The sequence below is a fragment of the Hylobates moloch genome, unplaced genomic scaffold, assembly GCF_009828535.3.
Source record: "Hylobates moloch isolate HMO894 unplaced genomic scaffold, HMol_V3 SCAFFOLD_22, whole genome shotgun sequence".
NCBI lineage: Eukaryota > Metazoa > Chordata > Mammalia > Primates > Hylobatidae > Hylobates > Hylobates moloch.
The window spans coordinates 30069159-30084430 of record NW_026652297.1 but is presented as its reverse complement, the minus strand read 5'-3'; the positions used below and the strand labels follow the sequence as shown (position 1 = coordinate 30084430).

Sequence of the window (15272 nt, the reverse complement as noted above, 5' to 3'; positions counted from 1 at the left end):
AAATCAGTCAGGCGTGGTGATGCGCACCTGTAATCCCAGCTACTCCGGAGACTGAGGCATGAGAATCGCTTGAACCCAGGAGGCAGAGGTTGCAGTGCGCCAAGATCACACTACTGCACTCCAGCCTGGGACAGAAGAGTGAAACTACATCTCAAAATAATAATAATAATAATAATAATAATAATATTCACTTGATTCAACACTATGCCTTAATACCTTCTATCACCAAAAAAGATCTTCTATCTCTTTTCCAGAAGGAGTAGGATTAGATCCAGTCTTCCAAAGTTACGCGAACAAAACAGCCTGATTGACCACAATTCACTGAACCCTTTCTCCCGTGGGAAGATGAGGAATAGCACGAAACTAAATCTTAGGGTGAGAAGGTGCACAGCGTTGTTTATGGCATCCGAACAGCTTAGAATTTCCAGGACAGTCCTGTATTTGAAAACTCTTGCCCTACTGTGTCCACGAATACACTGCAATTTTTCAGTTATATGACCAGACTTTTAGTTTTTAGTTGAGAAAGTATGATCCTTTGACTTGAGATGTAGAATTGTTTATATTCAAAAAGTATAACTGAGTTGTTACGGAAAAGATAAAAGTTAGACATTACACGAATCCAACCGTTTCTAAGTCACTGCATGGGCATCCGCCCATCTAGCAGGGGGATCTGCCCTGATTCCACCTCAGCCGTGTGAAAGCAGGAAGAGGTATTGACAGAAAGGAAAAGAGGCCAAAGATCAGCTCGCTGGATCTGCTTTCCAAGTCTGGGAAGAACAGTGGATAGAAAACCTGAAACCCATCGACCTAGTTAAGTTACTACAGGGCTGGAGGGAGGCTAGACATTATCTGCCCACCCCTTCTGCCCGAAGCTAGAAGATGGGGAATAACCACAGTAGGTGGGCAACTGCACTCTTACATGACCTCAAGGCAAATGTCACTAAATCTTCCAGTGTGATCCAGCTCTTCTCTTACACTTCTCATTATCAATCAGCTCTTTCTAGGAGCAGAGTTGTGAGGGGTTAGTCAGGGGCTGTCATGTATTGACCACAGTGTGACAGGTACTACCCTGGGGTTTTATACAGATTATCCCGCTGAATTCTTACAGTAAATTTGCAAAGCATATAGTACATAAAATCCCCACTTAAGAGAAGAAAAGAAAACTTAAGGAGATCAAGGGACTTGTCTTAGGCGGCAGGATCAGCTAGTAGCCTTCTGCATCCAAGTTCTTTCTGTTTTGGTTTATTTTCAGTAACTTATTACTGGGTTTGTTATTTTTTCTGAATATAATAGTACATACCCAGTAAGGGAGAAGCCAGAACTTAAGAACTAGTCAGCCTGTCTGACTCCAATGTCCAAGGTCTTGGCACGTCACCAGGAGGCCTCCTTGATCACAATGTTCCCTCCTTTCCTGAACAACCAATGAAAACACACCCAGTGACCAGTTCCAACTGAGGCACAGCAGTATAGGGAAAGTCCATCAGAAACTGCTATACATTTGCAGATTCTCTGTATTTTGGAATGACCCGGGCCTCCTAGACCTGAATTTAAACCAAGCAGGTTCTCTATGTATGGTGAGAAATTTAGCTTGGCTGCTGAGTGCTCAAGGCCACTCTGCCTGAGATAATTGTTCCAAAGGAAGCGGCCTTGGATAAGGGGCCATACAGAAGGGAGCTTCAGAGTCTCAGGCAGGCAGTCAGGTAAGAGGGAAGCTATGTCAAGGCTTCCTAGGGGGAGGGTGTCCAGATGGCTACTGTTTCCAGCTAAGATAACATCAAAAGCACATGCTCCCATTGGCGGAGTACTTGATGGTCTGTCAGCAGCATAGATCACAGCCACTCTCTCTTTCCATACTCTCACAGTTCTACACAGTCAACACGGCAGCTTTTACATCAACTTTTGCAGAAGAACAACATCCAGCAGACTTGAAGTGTTCAAGTGACTTGCCCAAGGCCACAGAACTGGTTAGAACAGGACCCGCACAGGATACCCAGCTTCCCAATTCCTGGGCCAGTGTCTGTCTCCTAAAACCTGCTTCCTCTCCTGGGCATAAGGCCAACACCCACTGGGGAAGATAATCCAACAGAAAACAATAATAATATACCTAAGGAACAGAGAGACCATGGGGGGAGTCATCTCTTCTCTCCATTTTGGGTAAGTCGGTTCACCTCTGTTCGGTGTACATACTCCCCTCCCCTTTAAGACATATTTATGATTATTCTACATGGTTACCGTGTAACTGTTAAAAACAAATCACAGATAGGCAAATATTTTTCCTTTCTAGAATAATCACCAGTGTCTACATGGCTGGGCTTAATCTGGTTAGTGGATTGCATTTTCCCCTCATATGAGACTGTGGATCCACAACATAAATTTCTGGTGAACTGAGACTGAAAAGAAAAGAACAAGGAAATGTACTACAGAAATGTGGGATTTCTAAGACATCACAGTTATCTTTTTTTTTTGAGAAAGGGTCTTACTCTGTCACCCAGGCTGGAGTGCAGTGGTACAATCATGGCTCACTGCAGCTTCGACCACCCAAGCTCAAGCGATCCTCCCACCTCAGCCTTCTGAGTAGCCTAGATTACAGGTGTGTGCCACCGTGCCCAGCTAATTTTTGAATTTTTGACGGTCTGTCAAAACTCCTGTAGATATAGGGTCTTGCTATGTCACCCAGGCTGGTCTCAAACTGCTGGACTCAAACAATCCCCCAGGCTTGACCTCCCAAAGGGATGGGATTACAGGCGTGAGCCACTATGCTGGCCACAGGTGTCTTTAAAGACATCAAACAGAGTGCCTGGTGTTGTAATCTACAGGAGAAAATGCAAGAGAGAAATAATACAAGTATTGCTACATACTAGTAAAATCTATATTTATCTTTACATGGACTAAAGGAACTTACAGAATCAGAAAGCAAAAACATCAATAAAAGCGTACGGCAGGTGAAAGGAGATGGGACATGGAAACTAGAGATTTGGGTTTTTACTTGTTTCATAGTGAAACGTAATATTGAGGTTTGCTACTTTGATACAGAAATTTTTCAGTAAGAAGTTCAGAAATTCTGCCTCAAGTGAACTGTCAACGCTTTAGGAAAGGACAGGAAAAGAAAAAAAGAGAAAGCCAAAATTAATACTAGGATAGTGCAAAGATAATTGTGGGTTTTGCCATTTAAAGTAATGGTGAAAGCTGCAAATACTTTTGCACTAACCATGATAACAAATCTTAGTATATTGTTCCTTACTGGATGAGCATGTATCAAAAGGAGCAGCAGGTTTCTCAGTCCTATCAACTGATTGAGAATTTCTACAATGAATGTCTTTTAGTCAATCGACAGCAGCTATAAGACATTTTAAATTATTCACAAATACCAAAATAATTATGATATTAGATATCTAAATTAAAATGAGAAATGTGCTATCCTTGAAAAGAGGATTTTTTTTTTTTTTTAAACAGAGTCTCCCTCTGTCTCCCAGGCTGGAGTGCAATGGCACAATCTTGGCTCACTGCAACCTCTGCCTCTCAGGTTCAAGTGACTCTCTTGCCTCAGCCTCCCGAGTGGCTGGGACTACAGGCACCCACCACCACGCCCGGCTAATTTTTCTATTTTTAGTAGAGACGGGTTTTCACCATATTGGCCAGGCTGGTCTTGAACTCCTGTCCTTGTGATCTGCCCACCTCGGCCTCCCAAAGTGCTGAGATTACAGGTGTGAGTCACCGTGCCCAGCCTTTTTTTTTTTTTTTTTAACCAAATTCTGCTACTACAACATGAAACTCTCCCACCAAGGAAATGCTCAACAAGAACTTACCACCTTTAACTACTAAGAGATTTTGGCAGCCAAAATACATGAGTCCTAATTCTTCATCCCTATTCACTTCTTTTTTTTTTTTTTTTTTTTTTGAGATGGAGTTTCACTCTTGTTCCCCAGGCTGAAGTACAATGGCGTGATCTTGGCTCACTGCAACCTCTGCCTCCCCAGTTCAAACAATTTTCCTGCCTCAGCCTCTCAAGTAGCTGAGATTACAGGCACAAGCCACTACACCCAGCTAATTTTTGTATTTTTAGTAGAGAAGGGGTTTTACCATGTTGGGACAGGCTGATTTCGAACTCGTGACCTCAAATGATCTGACCTCCTCAGCCTCCCAAAGTGCTGGGATTATAGACATGAGCCACTGCACCTGGCCCCCATTCACTTCTTTCTTCTTTCTATTCAATGGTAGACCTGGCACAATTACTTGTGGATGTGTAGAGGACATAGGTAATAAACTGGGCACACCAGTTGTGTTTCAGCAAGAAAAAAAGTCGGCCTCACTCATATTCTCCACTCTCATACATCTTTAAAAAAAAAAAAAACACTCCTTTCCCAATACTGATTATCTAATGTATTTCAACACTCATCAATTTCCAGAAAGAACATGTTAAGGAACCAACCCACGTACAGGCAATTCCTCATCCATCAACCTTGTTACATCCACCCAACTAACCAATCAATAAACCAGAACCAGAGAGTACTCTCAATATAAGTGCAAGATGATCAATGAAGGCCACGGGGCTGACAGTAGTGTCTCCATCCTCCTTGTGATTTAGCAACTTAACGTGCATTCTCTCTTCAACTAAACATAAAGAGATCAAAAGATCACCTTTATTATGAAGCAGTGTGCCCCAAGGGTCAGATGATGAGTTCAGCAGTAAGTGCTTCTATTGTCCAGAGGGAAACATTATAGATTGCTATGTTTAGAAAATACAATATGGAGAACAAAGTATCTAAACGAGCTCTTGAAGGATGACCAAGTAGAGAAATACCAAATGCTTTTCCACCAAAGGGGTTGGTGATTTCTACTGCTGTGATTAACCAAGGGAAACAACAGCCCTGAATGAAAATGAAATATCTTCCATGAACTCTTAGAAGTTATGCCAAAATGAGCTTTTGATTACTGCCTTCAGTATTTAGGGTCTAGAGTGAGGTACTCCCAGTAACTTATTAAGATTGGCTTTTCAAAGTTAAAATGAATCAACACATGACTGAACAAAAATTTAGATAAACAAAGCCACATAAAGAAAAGAGGAGGGTTCCCAGGCCATCAAGTCTGGTCTACAACCTCCCTGAGCTTGTACACACATCTAACGAGAGAATATACATTCACCATAGGAATTTCTGGTCAGCCACAGAAGGCTGGAACCCACTAACAGAGGCAAGACCCAGTGATGCTGAACTACAAGGGTTGTAGGCAAAGAAGCAACTTTAGAATAAACAGTCTTTGTGGGCAGGGCGCAGTGGCTCACGCCCGTAATCCCAATACTTTGGGAGGCCAAGACAGGCGGATCACTTGAGGTCAGGAGTTCAAGACCAGCCTGGCCAACATGGTGAAACCCCGTCTCTACTGAAAACACACACAAAAAGTTAGCCGGCCATGGTGGCTCATGCCTGTAATCTCAACACTTTGGGAGGCCAAGACACATAGATCACTTGAGGTCAGGAGTTCAAGACCAGCCTGGCCAACATGGTGAAACCTTGTCTCTATTAAAAATACAAAAAAAAAAAAAAAAAAAAAATAGCCAGGCATGGTGGCACACGCCTATAGTCCCAGCTACTTGGGAGGCTGAGGCAGAATTGCTTGAACTTGGGAGGTGGAGGTTGCAGTGAGCTGAGATGGTGCCACTGCACTCCAGCCTGGGTCACAGAGCGAGACTCCGTCTCAAAAAAATAAGCAAATAAAATAAAAAGTCTCTGTGGATTCCAACGTTAACATTAAGGAAAGAGCTTTCTACACTGGAGATGAGGCAGGCTTGCTGCCAATAGACTTTGAGCATCCTTGGTCTCTTGCAAGACAGCTGTTCTCAGTTTGATCATGTTAAATGCTAGATTTACTTGGTGCTGATTCCTGCACACAACTTGTGCTTATTGTTTATCACGGAGAGGATGCGCTGGCTCCTTGTAATTTCCCTGTGAACTGACACACTGTATTAGCATTCTGACGTCAAACCAGTGTTGGGAGAAAGAATACTGTGAGTCTGCCCAAAAAGGCGACTCATAGACCACAACTTAACAGTATTCAAGTTTCTGAGTCTGTAAGGTATGTGGGCCAAGGTAAAGAATGTCATCCTCATGCAGCTGAGCCCTGAAACATCAACAAATTTCAGTTCATTGGTATACATGAAGAGGCTAAGAGCATGACTCAGGTTCCTTATTAACAAATTAATAATAATTGCACCTACTTTATAGGAAGGTTGTGAGGATTCATAGTTTCTAGCACTTAGGAAAGACTGCAGAAGTGTTTGCAGTGATTATTATCGTTAGTACTTTCACAATCAGTATGTTTATCATTTGAGAAAAGGCTGCTAGAATGATTACGCCCACTTACTCCACTACCCGCTATCAGTGACCCAGCTCTGGGGAAATGAGAATCTGCTGCTTATCAGCCTTTGTGTGATCCAGGGAGAATGCATCCCACTCCACAAAGTCAGCCAATAAGGGGCCGACACCCTGCAAAGGACCTACAGGCTGAGGACCCAGAGTGACCCTAGGGCTCCAAGCCACAAGGGGAAACTCACCACATAGAGCTTTCGCCAGATGACAGCCCATTCTCGCAGAGTAGATGTGAGCTCCTGCACCAGGGGGAGCTCGCCAGGAATCACGGTTTCATGCTGCCTACAAAGAACCAAACGAGGGTCACTTTCTTCTAGGCTGACTGGCACTGCTTTACTTGATGGGGATCAGACTCCCCAACGCTCAAGGATGAGAATGAAGCTGGTTAGGCCTGGGGGCAGGAGTTGTGTAGGGGACTTTATCACATCCAAGCATCTGGGAGAAGAGAAGGAGAATAAGGCAGCACAGTCCTCAAAATAGGCTCAGTTCCTGCAACTGAATGAGCCTGCAGCCCAGCCTCGACCTCCCCAGTGTGGATTTCTCCAGGAGACTCAATTACTGAGCCAGGCTGGCTTCTGTGATTCTCAAAGATGGAAGCAAAATATGCAGCATTTTAGCTGGTTCCACCAAGCAGCTGTTTCATTTGGGAGGCTGGATGGAGAGGTGTGTATGGCACAAGTGTCTTGGGGCTGTGACTCCACCCAGGACCTGATTGGGGCAGGGGCCAGGGTAGGGGTGAGAAGTACGGAGGCAGCACCCCTTTCTGGAATAGTCCCGGGTTTTCTTCTCATCTGTACTTTCACAACACAGAAAACGTACACTTAACAAAATCCTTACTTACTCACAGAAGACTCTCATAAAGGTAGGTACTACATTTATTCACATAAATCCTCTCTGGCATTTTTATGATTAGCAAAAAGAAAAAAGGAGAAAGCAAGAGCAAGCAAACAAATGGGAATTGGTGGTAGGACGGCCAGGCTTAATGAGGCCTAGTTAAGTTTGAATTTCTGGTAGAGTAAGATTTTTTAGAATAAGAGTGACCCATGAAATATCTGGGAAATGCTTACTATGAAAAATTACTTACCATTTGAATTGCCAATGTAACTGGGCATCCTGTACAACCCTAACTGGTATGAATGTGCCTCCCCACCTACGTTTCCACCAACATGGTGGGAGGCAGTGGAGGGAGCCCATGGCCCACCAGAAAGAGGACTTCTCCAGCAGGGCAGGAGACCTGGTTTTTGGTCCTGGTTCTGCCACCAAAGAGCTGTACAGCTTTGAGGACATCTTGACCACTTGTCTATGAAATGATGGTGCAGCCATTTCTTGTTCCCTGTGCTGTATCTGAGAGTCTGGAGCGATGAAGACCTCTGTGCTCTTGGCGGGCCCTTCCTCTTTTTTTTTACTGTTTTGGAATTATTTTGGACTTGACCCAGCAACAGTTTCAATGTGTTCTGATGATTGGTTGTTAGTCAGAATGAAAATAAGGCCCTTTGATAACAACATGGAAATTAGAATTGGCGACATACACCTGGGAGATAACTGTTCTGTAACAAGACTGTTCTCATTTAACTATGAGTTTTCTTATCCTGTCACTTCTTCTGGAATCAAGAAAATTATGTTCCAAAGAAATGATGTTGCCCTATTATCAGAGATCAGTTACAGACCAATGTTGCATACTACCTATGAATTTCCAGTGGTTTGCTTTGTGAAGAGGCTTAAATTCCCATCTGTGATGCATTTTGGAATGAGCCGGTTTGAGGCCAACGCCTTGAAAGATACTACTCAAAAAATGGAAGGACAAGAATCATCGGCTCCCACACAAAGTAAAACATGTGAACATAATTTTAGCCGTGTTAATAAGGAGCAATTATCCACAAGTCACTGCAACAAAAACGCCTGTGTCATAACATCCTCTCCTCCCTGAGGCATGGGAGCAAGTGGCACATACTTGTCTGGGAACCAGTTTCATCAATTCTGCTGTTGTATCGGTCCAAAGATAAGGAGGAATATCTGTTACCAATTTCACTGCCTTTTGGAGTTTTGGATAACATATCTATACCGTGATATTTACACTTTTTAAAGAGTTAATTTTAAGTGGAATTGCCATTCTAATTTTGTGAAATCAAGTTCATACAAAATAAAGCTTGCCCATAATAATTAAAAAAGAAAAGAAAAGAAATGATGGTGCTGAACTACAACTGGGAACGCTCTTTCTAGCTGTGAGGCTGCGTGGTTCTGCGACCCAGCTGCCCATTCTCTCCTCGGCCCCACTCTCCTCTACACCAGCCCCAGGATTCCAGTTCTACCCCAGCCTCTCCTCACTGCCTCCAGAACTCTGCTGCCCAGAGACTCACCATCACCTAAGTGACCTCTCTCTCCCACTTAGACTAAGTAGCTCACTCTTCTTAGCTGTCACAGAGGCAGTACTTGCCAGGACAAATGAGGCAGGCAAGATGAGGTGGGCAAGAAATACGAATACCCAAAACGTAGCAGATCTTATCTGCAGGGCACATTTGCATATATTACCTCATTCGAATCTCATGACAAGCTCATGATCAAAGTAGGGCCAGATTGTTTTCCCCTAATATGCTGTGAAAAACCCAGGATCCACTTGAGGCTAAATGACTCATCCAAGGCTCAGAGCTGGTAAATGCTGGCTGTCGCTTAATCATCTGTCTCTCAAGGATCTTAAATTGGGGGCTTCTCAGATCTTATCAGAGTCCCAAATGTTCGTGTGTGCAAACATACACACACACACAATCAGTGAACAGGTAATAAATATAATGTAGAGGCAAAAGCCCTCAGTTTGCTACTTCTGTGTTTAGTATTCTGGAGAAGTAATGCAAAGGAGGAACAATTATAGAAAGAAAAGAGAGAGAAAGGAATTATATCAGTGAAAAGTTTTTCTTCATTTCTCTCTCATAGGAGAAGTAGAACTGATGAGATGAGAGAAATTTTTTATTACTATTATTTTTTTGAGACAGAGTCTCGCTCTGTCACCCAGGTTAGAGTGTAGTGGTACGATCTCAGCTCACTGCAAGCTCTGCCTCCTGGGCTCAAGTGATTCTCCTGCCTCAGCCTCCCCAGTAGCTGGGATTACAGGCGCCCACCACCAAGCCCGGCTAACTTCTGTATTTTTAGTAGAGATGGGGTTTCACCATGTTGGCCAGGCTGGTTTTGCACTCCTGACCTCAAATGATCCACCCGCCTCAGTCTCCCAAAGTGCTGGGATTACAGGTGTGAGCCACCACGCCTGGCCTGAGATGAGAGAACTATTAACATACATAAGGCATTAATGCCTTAAGATTATCATTACTGATAATGTTACATCTTCATCATTTTTGGGGAATCTTCCTAGCTTGGAACTTACCCCAGGTCTTCCACAGTTGCCTCTTTCAAATGGATATACGTTTCAGGGAAAATGCCCTACAGAGAAAAGAATTTTGGTTATGTGGCCATAAAAACAAAACAAAAACCACCTCAGCCCCAAGTAAAGAGAATAAATGGGAACACCCGGGCAATAGCTAAACTCCTGAGATCAGGTTTGCAGGACACCACTTACATTGACTGGTTACCTCAACAAATGCATGGCGGAAACATCAAAAAGGTAGAAATTACAATTTGGGTTCAGAGAGCACAGGATATTTTGTGAATGAAGAGGCAAACATGTGTCAGCTCAGAGATAACATAATGGGAAGGAGTGTAATTGTGAGCTCCTAAACCCCTCAGATGCTACTTGCCATGAGATGCTTCCCATAAAGGGTTTCACATAAGGGGTGACATGGAAACTATGCAGTACTCAGTAGCCCATAAAATAAGTCATCCCTCAGAACATGCAAGGGGTTGGTTCCAGAAACTCCCTTCCCACAAAGCATATACCCAAATCCGCACAAACTCAAGTATGGCACGCAGCCCTGCACAACCCGCATGTACTTTTACACAGGTTTCATGTCCCAAGAATATTGTAATTTTGATTTGCGTTTGGCTAAAAAAAAAATCCATGTGTAAGTGCTGCAGAGTTCAAACTCACATTTTTCACGGGTCAACTCAATAGTGATTTTTCTAAAGTAGTTCCTCTCAGCACTTCCACTTAAACCAAATGCACTCAAAATCAACGGGTGTTAGTTACCTGGTTATTTTCAGCACCTCACAGTGTCAAAGTGCTCTCCATTCTACATCCCTAAGAGGCAATTCTACATCAGTACTGTAACACTGCCCATGGGGAAGACTTAGGCCTGGAAAGACCTAAGAGAAAGAGGAGAAACTGGTGGACAGAAATTGGAGAATGGAGGACCAGATCTAATCAACAGGAAGCAAGTCCCAGATGTGAGTGTTCTTATGTGTACCAAAGCTTCTCCTGTTTACTGTGTGATATGCTCACGCACAGACAGAGGAGATGTTATCTGGAGACAGCGATGCTGCTCTGTTTCATGGTATCTTACATGGAGCTTATAGCTGGCACTGTTGGCTAATTGTTCCCAGCCCTATTCCTGGAAGAGTTGGTGTGAACTCCATGAACATGACATGTCAGGGGTGGCTGATCATAAAGGTGGGAGGGGATGTCCCAGTGCCCGGAGGCATATATACCCACTGATCCTTACTCCACTCAGACAGGAAACCAGTGAACATTGACAGGGTTGTTCTTGTGTCCAGTTGCATGTGCTATATTTGTCTGTACAATACTCTGCTTTCTCTCTTTTAATCCGTTGCCAATAAAACAGGAAACAGCAAGAACATTTGAGATTAAACTGCCCCTAGCATTGGTGATGACAGAGTGGATCCTGCATGTGCTTTCCCACCAGACACAAAGCCCCAAAATAAAAAGCGCATCCCTTCTCCTTCTCCCTTTGAGAAGGGGGCAGGCGTGGAGAATATGAGTGAGAAAGCATGACTCTAATCTCATTACTGATGAGACCAAGAACACACACAGACGCAAGGTGACAATGACCTCTTTCATTATGGAGGTGGGATTCAGAACCATTTTGGAAAACTTATCAAATAATTGAAAACAAAAATTAAACGTGTGTCTACTGTGGGGCACAGTAGACAGGACACTTTCTCAGTGCGCCACCTCTCAGGTCAGGTGAGCTTGGCCATGGACTTCTATCAGTATAAAACATACATAGGCACATTCTATCAGTATAAAACATACATAGGCACACCATATCAGTATAAACATTCTATCAGTATAAAACATACACAGGCACACCATCTAAGTGAAAAAGGAGATAAGCCTTCTGACTTTATTTATTCATTCATGCATTCATTCATTTATTCATTCGTTGAGACAGAGTCTTGCTCTGTCGCCCAGACTGGAGTACAGTGGCACAATTTTGGCTCACTGCAACCTCTGCCCTCCGAGCTCAAGCAATTCTCCTGCCTCAGGAGAATTAACATACATAAGGCATTAATGCCTTATGTATGTTAAAGGATTGCTTGAGCCCAGGAGGTCAAGGCTGCAGTGAACCGTGATTACGCCACTGTACTCCAGCCTGGGCAACAGACTGAGATCCTGTCTCAAAGATGTATGTATGTGTGTATATATGTATGTATTTGTTATATAGTATGTGTGTATTTGTTATACAGTATGTGTGTATTTGTTATATAGTAATGTGTGTATTTGTCATCTGTAGGCTTCCCCTTTCCATGATGACACTTGGCCATTTACAGTCATAGAATTGCTCTGGCAAATCTGAGTAGCTGGGATTATAGGCATGAACCACCATGCCCAGCTAATTTTTTGTATTTTTAGTAGAGACAGGATTTCACCATATTGGCCAGGCTGGTCTTCAACTCTTAACCTCAAGTGATCCGCTCACCTCAGCCTCCCAAAGTGCTGGGATTACAGGTATGAGCCATTGTGCCTGGTCTATTTAATTTTTTTAATGATCAAAACAGGGAACTGTCCTTTGCAGTGCCTGGCATGCAGCAGGCACTGAGTAAACATCTGATGAATATAGCAATGGGAAAGGTGGGTGTTCAGTTCACAAACTGTGTGTGATTCCTCTGGGGCCTGATTTCTGCAGTTCGGAAGTTCTAGGCCTGTCCCTAGGATGCCTAAGGAACTCTGGGTGTTTCTTCTGCCTGCTGTGCCACTGCGCCACTGCACCACGGTAAATGATTTGTTGACTATCATCTCTGTGGGGAACCAAACCGGGATGTTGGGAATTAACCTTGAAGACATTACACTGAGTGAAATAAGCCAGTCACAAAAAGACAAATAATGTATGGCTCCACTTACACGTGGAGTCGTCAAATTCATAAAGACAGAAAGTACAATGGGGGTTCTGAGGGGTTTGCGGGGGGTGGGGGACAATGGAGAGTTACTATCTAAAGGGGACAGAATTTATTTTGGAAAGATGAAAGACTTCTGGAGATGGATGGTGTTGATGGTTGCACAACAATGAGAATGTACTTAGTGCCACTGAAATGTACACTTACAAATCGTTAAGATGGTAAATTTTATGTTATCTATATATTTTTTTTACCACAATAAAAAAAGTCCAAAACTCATAAAAAAGCAAGAGTGGGGCAGGGGAGGCGCTGGGCAGGGATAAACTGTTTAAATACAAGGATCCAATTCTGGAAGTCAAAAGTAAAATGTAACATTGCTACTACAAAGGAACATCCTTGCTGAAGGTTTTTGAAATCAGAAGGTAAAGGACCAATTAAAATTTTCATGCATTCACAATCTGGTGACTAGTCGCTCCTAATAAGTGGAAAACATTCAAGATAGAAGTATTCAGAAACATAAATGCAGAGTGATAAATCTTGTGACATCTAAGCAGATCATAAGCAGACAATTTATACTGGGTGTTCAGACATGATGATTTTCATATTAAGAGAATATTTGAGGCAAGGCACAGTGGATCATGCTTGTAATCCCAGCACTTTAGGAAGCCAAGATAAGAGGATCGCTTGAGCCCAGAAGTTCAAGACCAGCCTGGGCAACAAACTGAGACACCGTCTATACAAAAATTTAAAAAATTAGCACAGCATGGTGGCACATGCCAATGGTCCCAGCTACATGGGAGGCTGAGGCAGGAGGATTGCTTGAGCCCAGGAGGTCAAGGCTGCAGTGAACCGTGATTACGCCACTGTACTCCAGCCTGGGCAACAGACTGAGATCCTGTCTCAAAGATGTATGTATGTATGTATATATGTATGTATGTATTTGTTATATAGTATGTGTGTATTTGTTATACAGTATGTGTGTATTTGTTATACAGTATGTGTGTATTTGTTATATAGTATGTGTGTATTTGTCATCTGTAGGCTTCCCCTTTCCATGATGACACTTGGCCATTTACAGTCATAGAATTGCTCTGGCAAATCTGATGCTTACAGAATGACTCCTATGCCATGATGACACACAGAAAGTCAGAGTAAACCTAGGTCATGTGTTTCTGATTTACAGCCTGTCTCTCAGTTCTGCTTTTCCTTCCTCATTGTAACCCACTCACTTGAGTAGAAAAATAAACTAATGATTTTCTAGATGTTGCCCTTATCCACACTCCCACAATTCCACCAGGATCAATAATCAGTTTCGGAAAAGCACTTGGCTTCTTCAATTTGTAAAACCACTAGCTCCTTTTATCATCAACTAGCTCTTTTATCATCACTCTAAATGGCTGGGTCAGCTTATAAATGACACCAAGAATTTCCATTAAAACAATAGGCCTTTCAAGTAGCTCTTCCCCCTAAAGACGGAGAAATGAGGGACACAGCACAGGAGAGTGTTTCTAATGAGCTGATCTCTTAATGAAGGGGTGTCAAAAGCAGAACGGAATTCATGGCAACTGAATTTGATTTGCCTGTATTTTCCCTGGATCTCTCCACAAGAAGGATATTTCGACTTAAAACAATCATCAAATAAATGCATGTCCCTTGTCTGTGTCATCGTTTCATTGAATTAGGAAGTTTTTCTTTACTTATCAAGAGAACAAAGAGAAACTCTTACCGAAAGATTTCTTCTAAAGGGTGAGATTTTAAGCTTAAAGGTTTTAAGCACTCTTTAATGAACACAAAAAAATTTAAAACACATCCAGAATTTATCATTTAGATCCTGGTGGGGCAGCCTATCTATCTACTGTTCAAAGCCAACAACAATGGCACTATTAGCTAGATTGATTTTTAAATACACAAGGCCCTCCATATCATGGGTTCAACCAACCGATGATTAAAAATATAGAAAAAAAAAAGTAAGCAGAGGTTTATTTCCTTGTCATTATTCCCTAAACAATATGGTATAATAACTACTTACATAGCATTTACATTGTATTAGGTATTATAAATAATCTAGACATGATTTAAAGTACACGGGAGGAAATGCAGAGGTTATATGCAAATACTATGCCATTTTATATCAGGGACTTGAGCATCCATGGATTTCGGTATTGTGGGGGTCCTGGAACCAATCCCCTGTGGAAATGAGGAATGACTATATTAAAAAATCATAGAATACTTTAGAAAGCAAGGTCTTCCATGTTCAAAAAGATCCTTACATACTGTAGTCTATGAAAAAGAAGACCTCATCTAGGACCTTGGTTGAACGTAATTGAATTTCGCAGTGAAAAATCAAGAGTTTCATTTTTTCCTCAAGTTCACCACATAGTTTTGTTTGAGAATGGCTTTTTGTTTATTGTTTTTAAATTAACTTTTTTTAAAAAAAAAAGGATTGGGAATTAAGTGACATAAGTATTCTTACTGTTTAACAAATTCGGAACATAAAAGTTGTTAACTCTAATTGTGCTTTGAAGTAACTACCACTTCCATAACTATGAGTAAAATTAACACCAATAGGGCTAAAAAAGCAGGAGTGGCCATAATCAAGTACTCTGTGTCACTGAGGATCCCAGAAGAAAAGTTTTCACTTTAGTTTTATCATGTTCTCATTTACCCTGG

The 15272-nt window shown here is 42.3% G+C and overlaps 2 protein-coding genes across 3 annotated transcripts in view; one reads left to right on the top strand and one right to left on the bottom strand.

Annotated features, from left to right (window-relative positions):
• The window catches only part of DOCK5 (dedicator of cytokinesis 5), a 232639-nt gene that overhangs the window by 133933 nt on the left and 83434 nt on the right, over positions 1-15272 (bottom strand). Inside the window, exons 4-5 of one of the 2 annotated variants that reach the window (XM_032144465.2) lie at positions 9739-9794; positions 6551-6647 (exon numbers count right to left, since the gene is read on the bottom strand). In XM_032144465.2, the coding sequence (XP_032000356.1) occupies positions 6551-6647; positions 9739-9794 (153 nt within the window). Of the gene's footprint in view, positions 1-6550; positions 6648-9738; positions 9795-14354; positions 14790-15272 lie in introns of those variants that run through there. The other variant, XM_032144466.1, reaches the window with a different exon arrangement.
• LOC131382323 (oocyte-secreted protein 4B-like) lies at positions 7726-8292 on the top strand. The gene is made up of 2 exons (XM_058433700.1): positions 7726-7750; positions 7802-8292. Exons 1-2 carry the CDS (start codon positions 7726-7728, stop codon positions 8290-8292), a joined length of 516 nt encoding a protein of 171 aa, XP_058289683.1.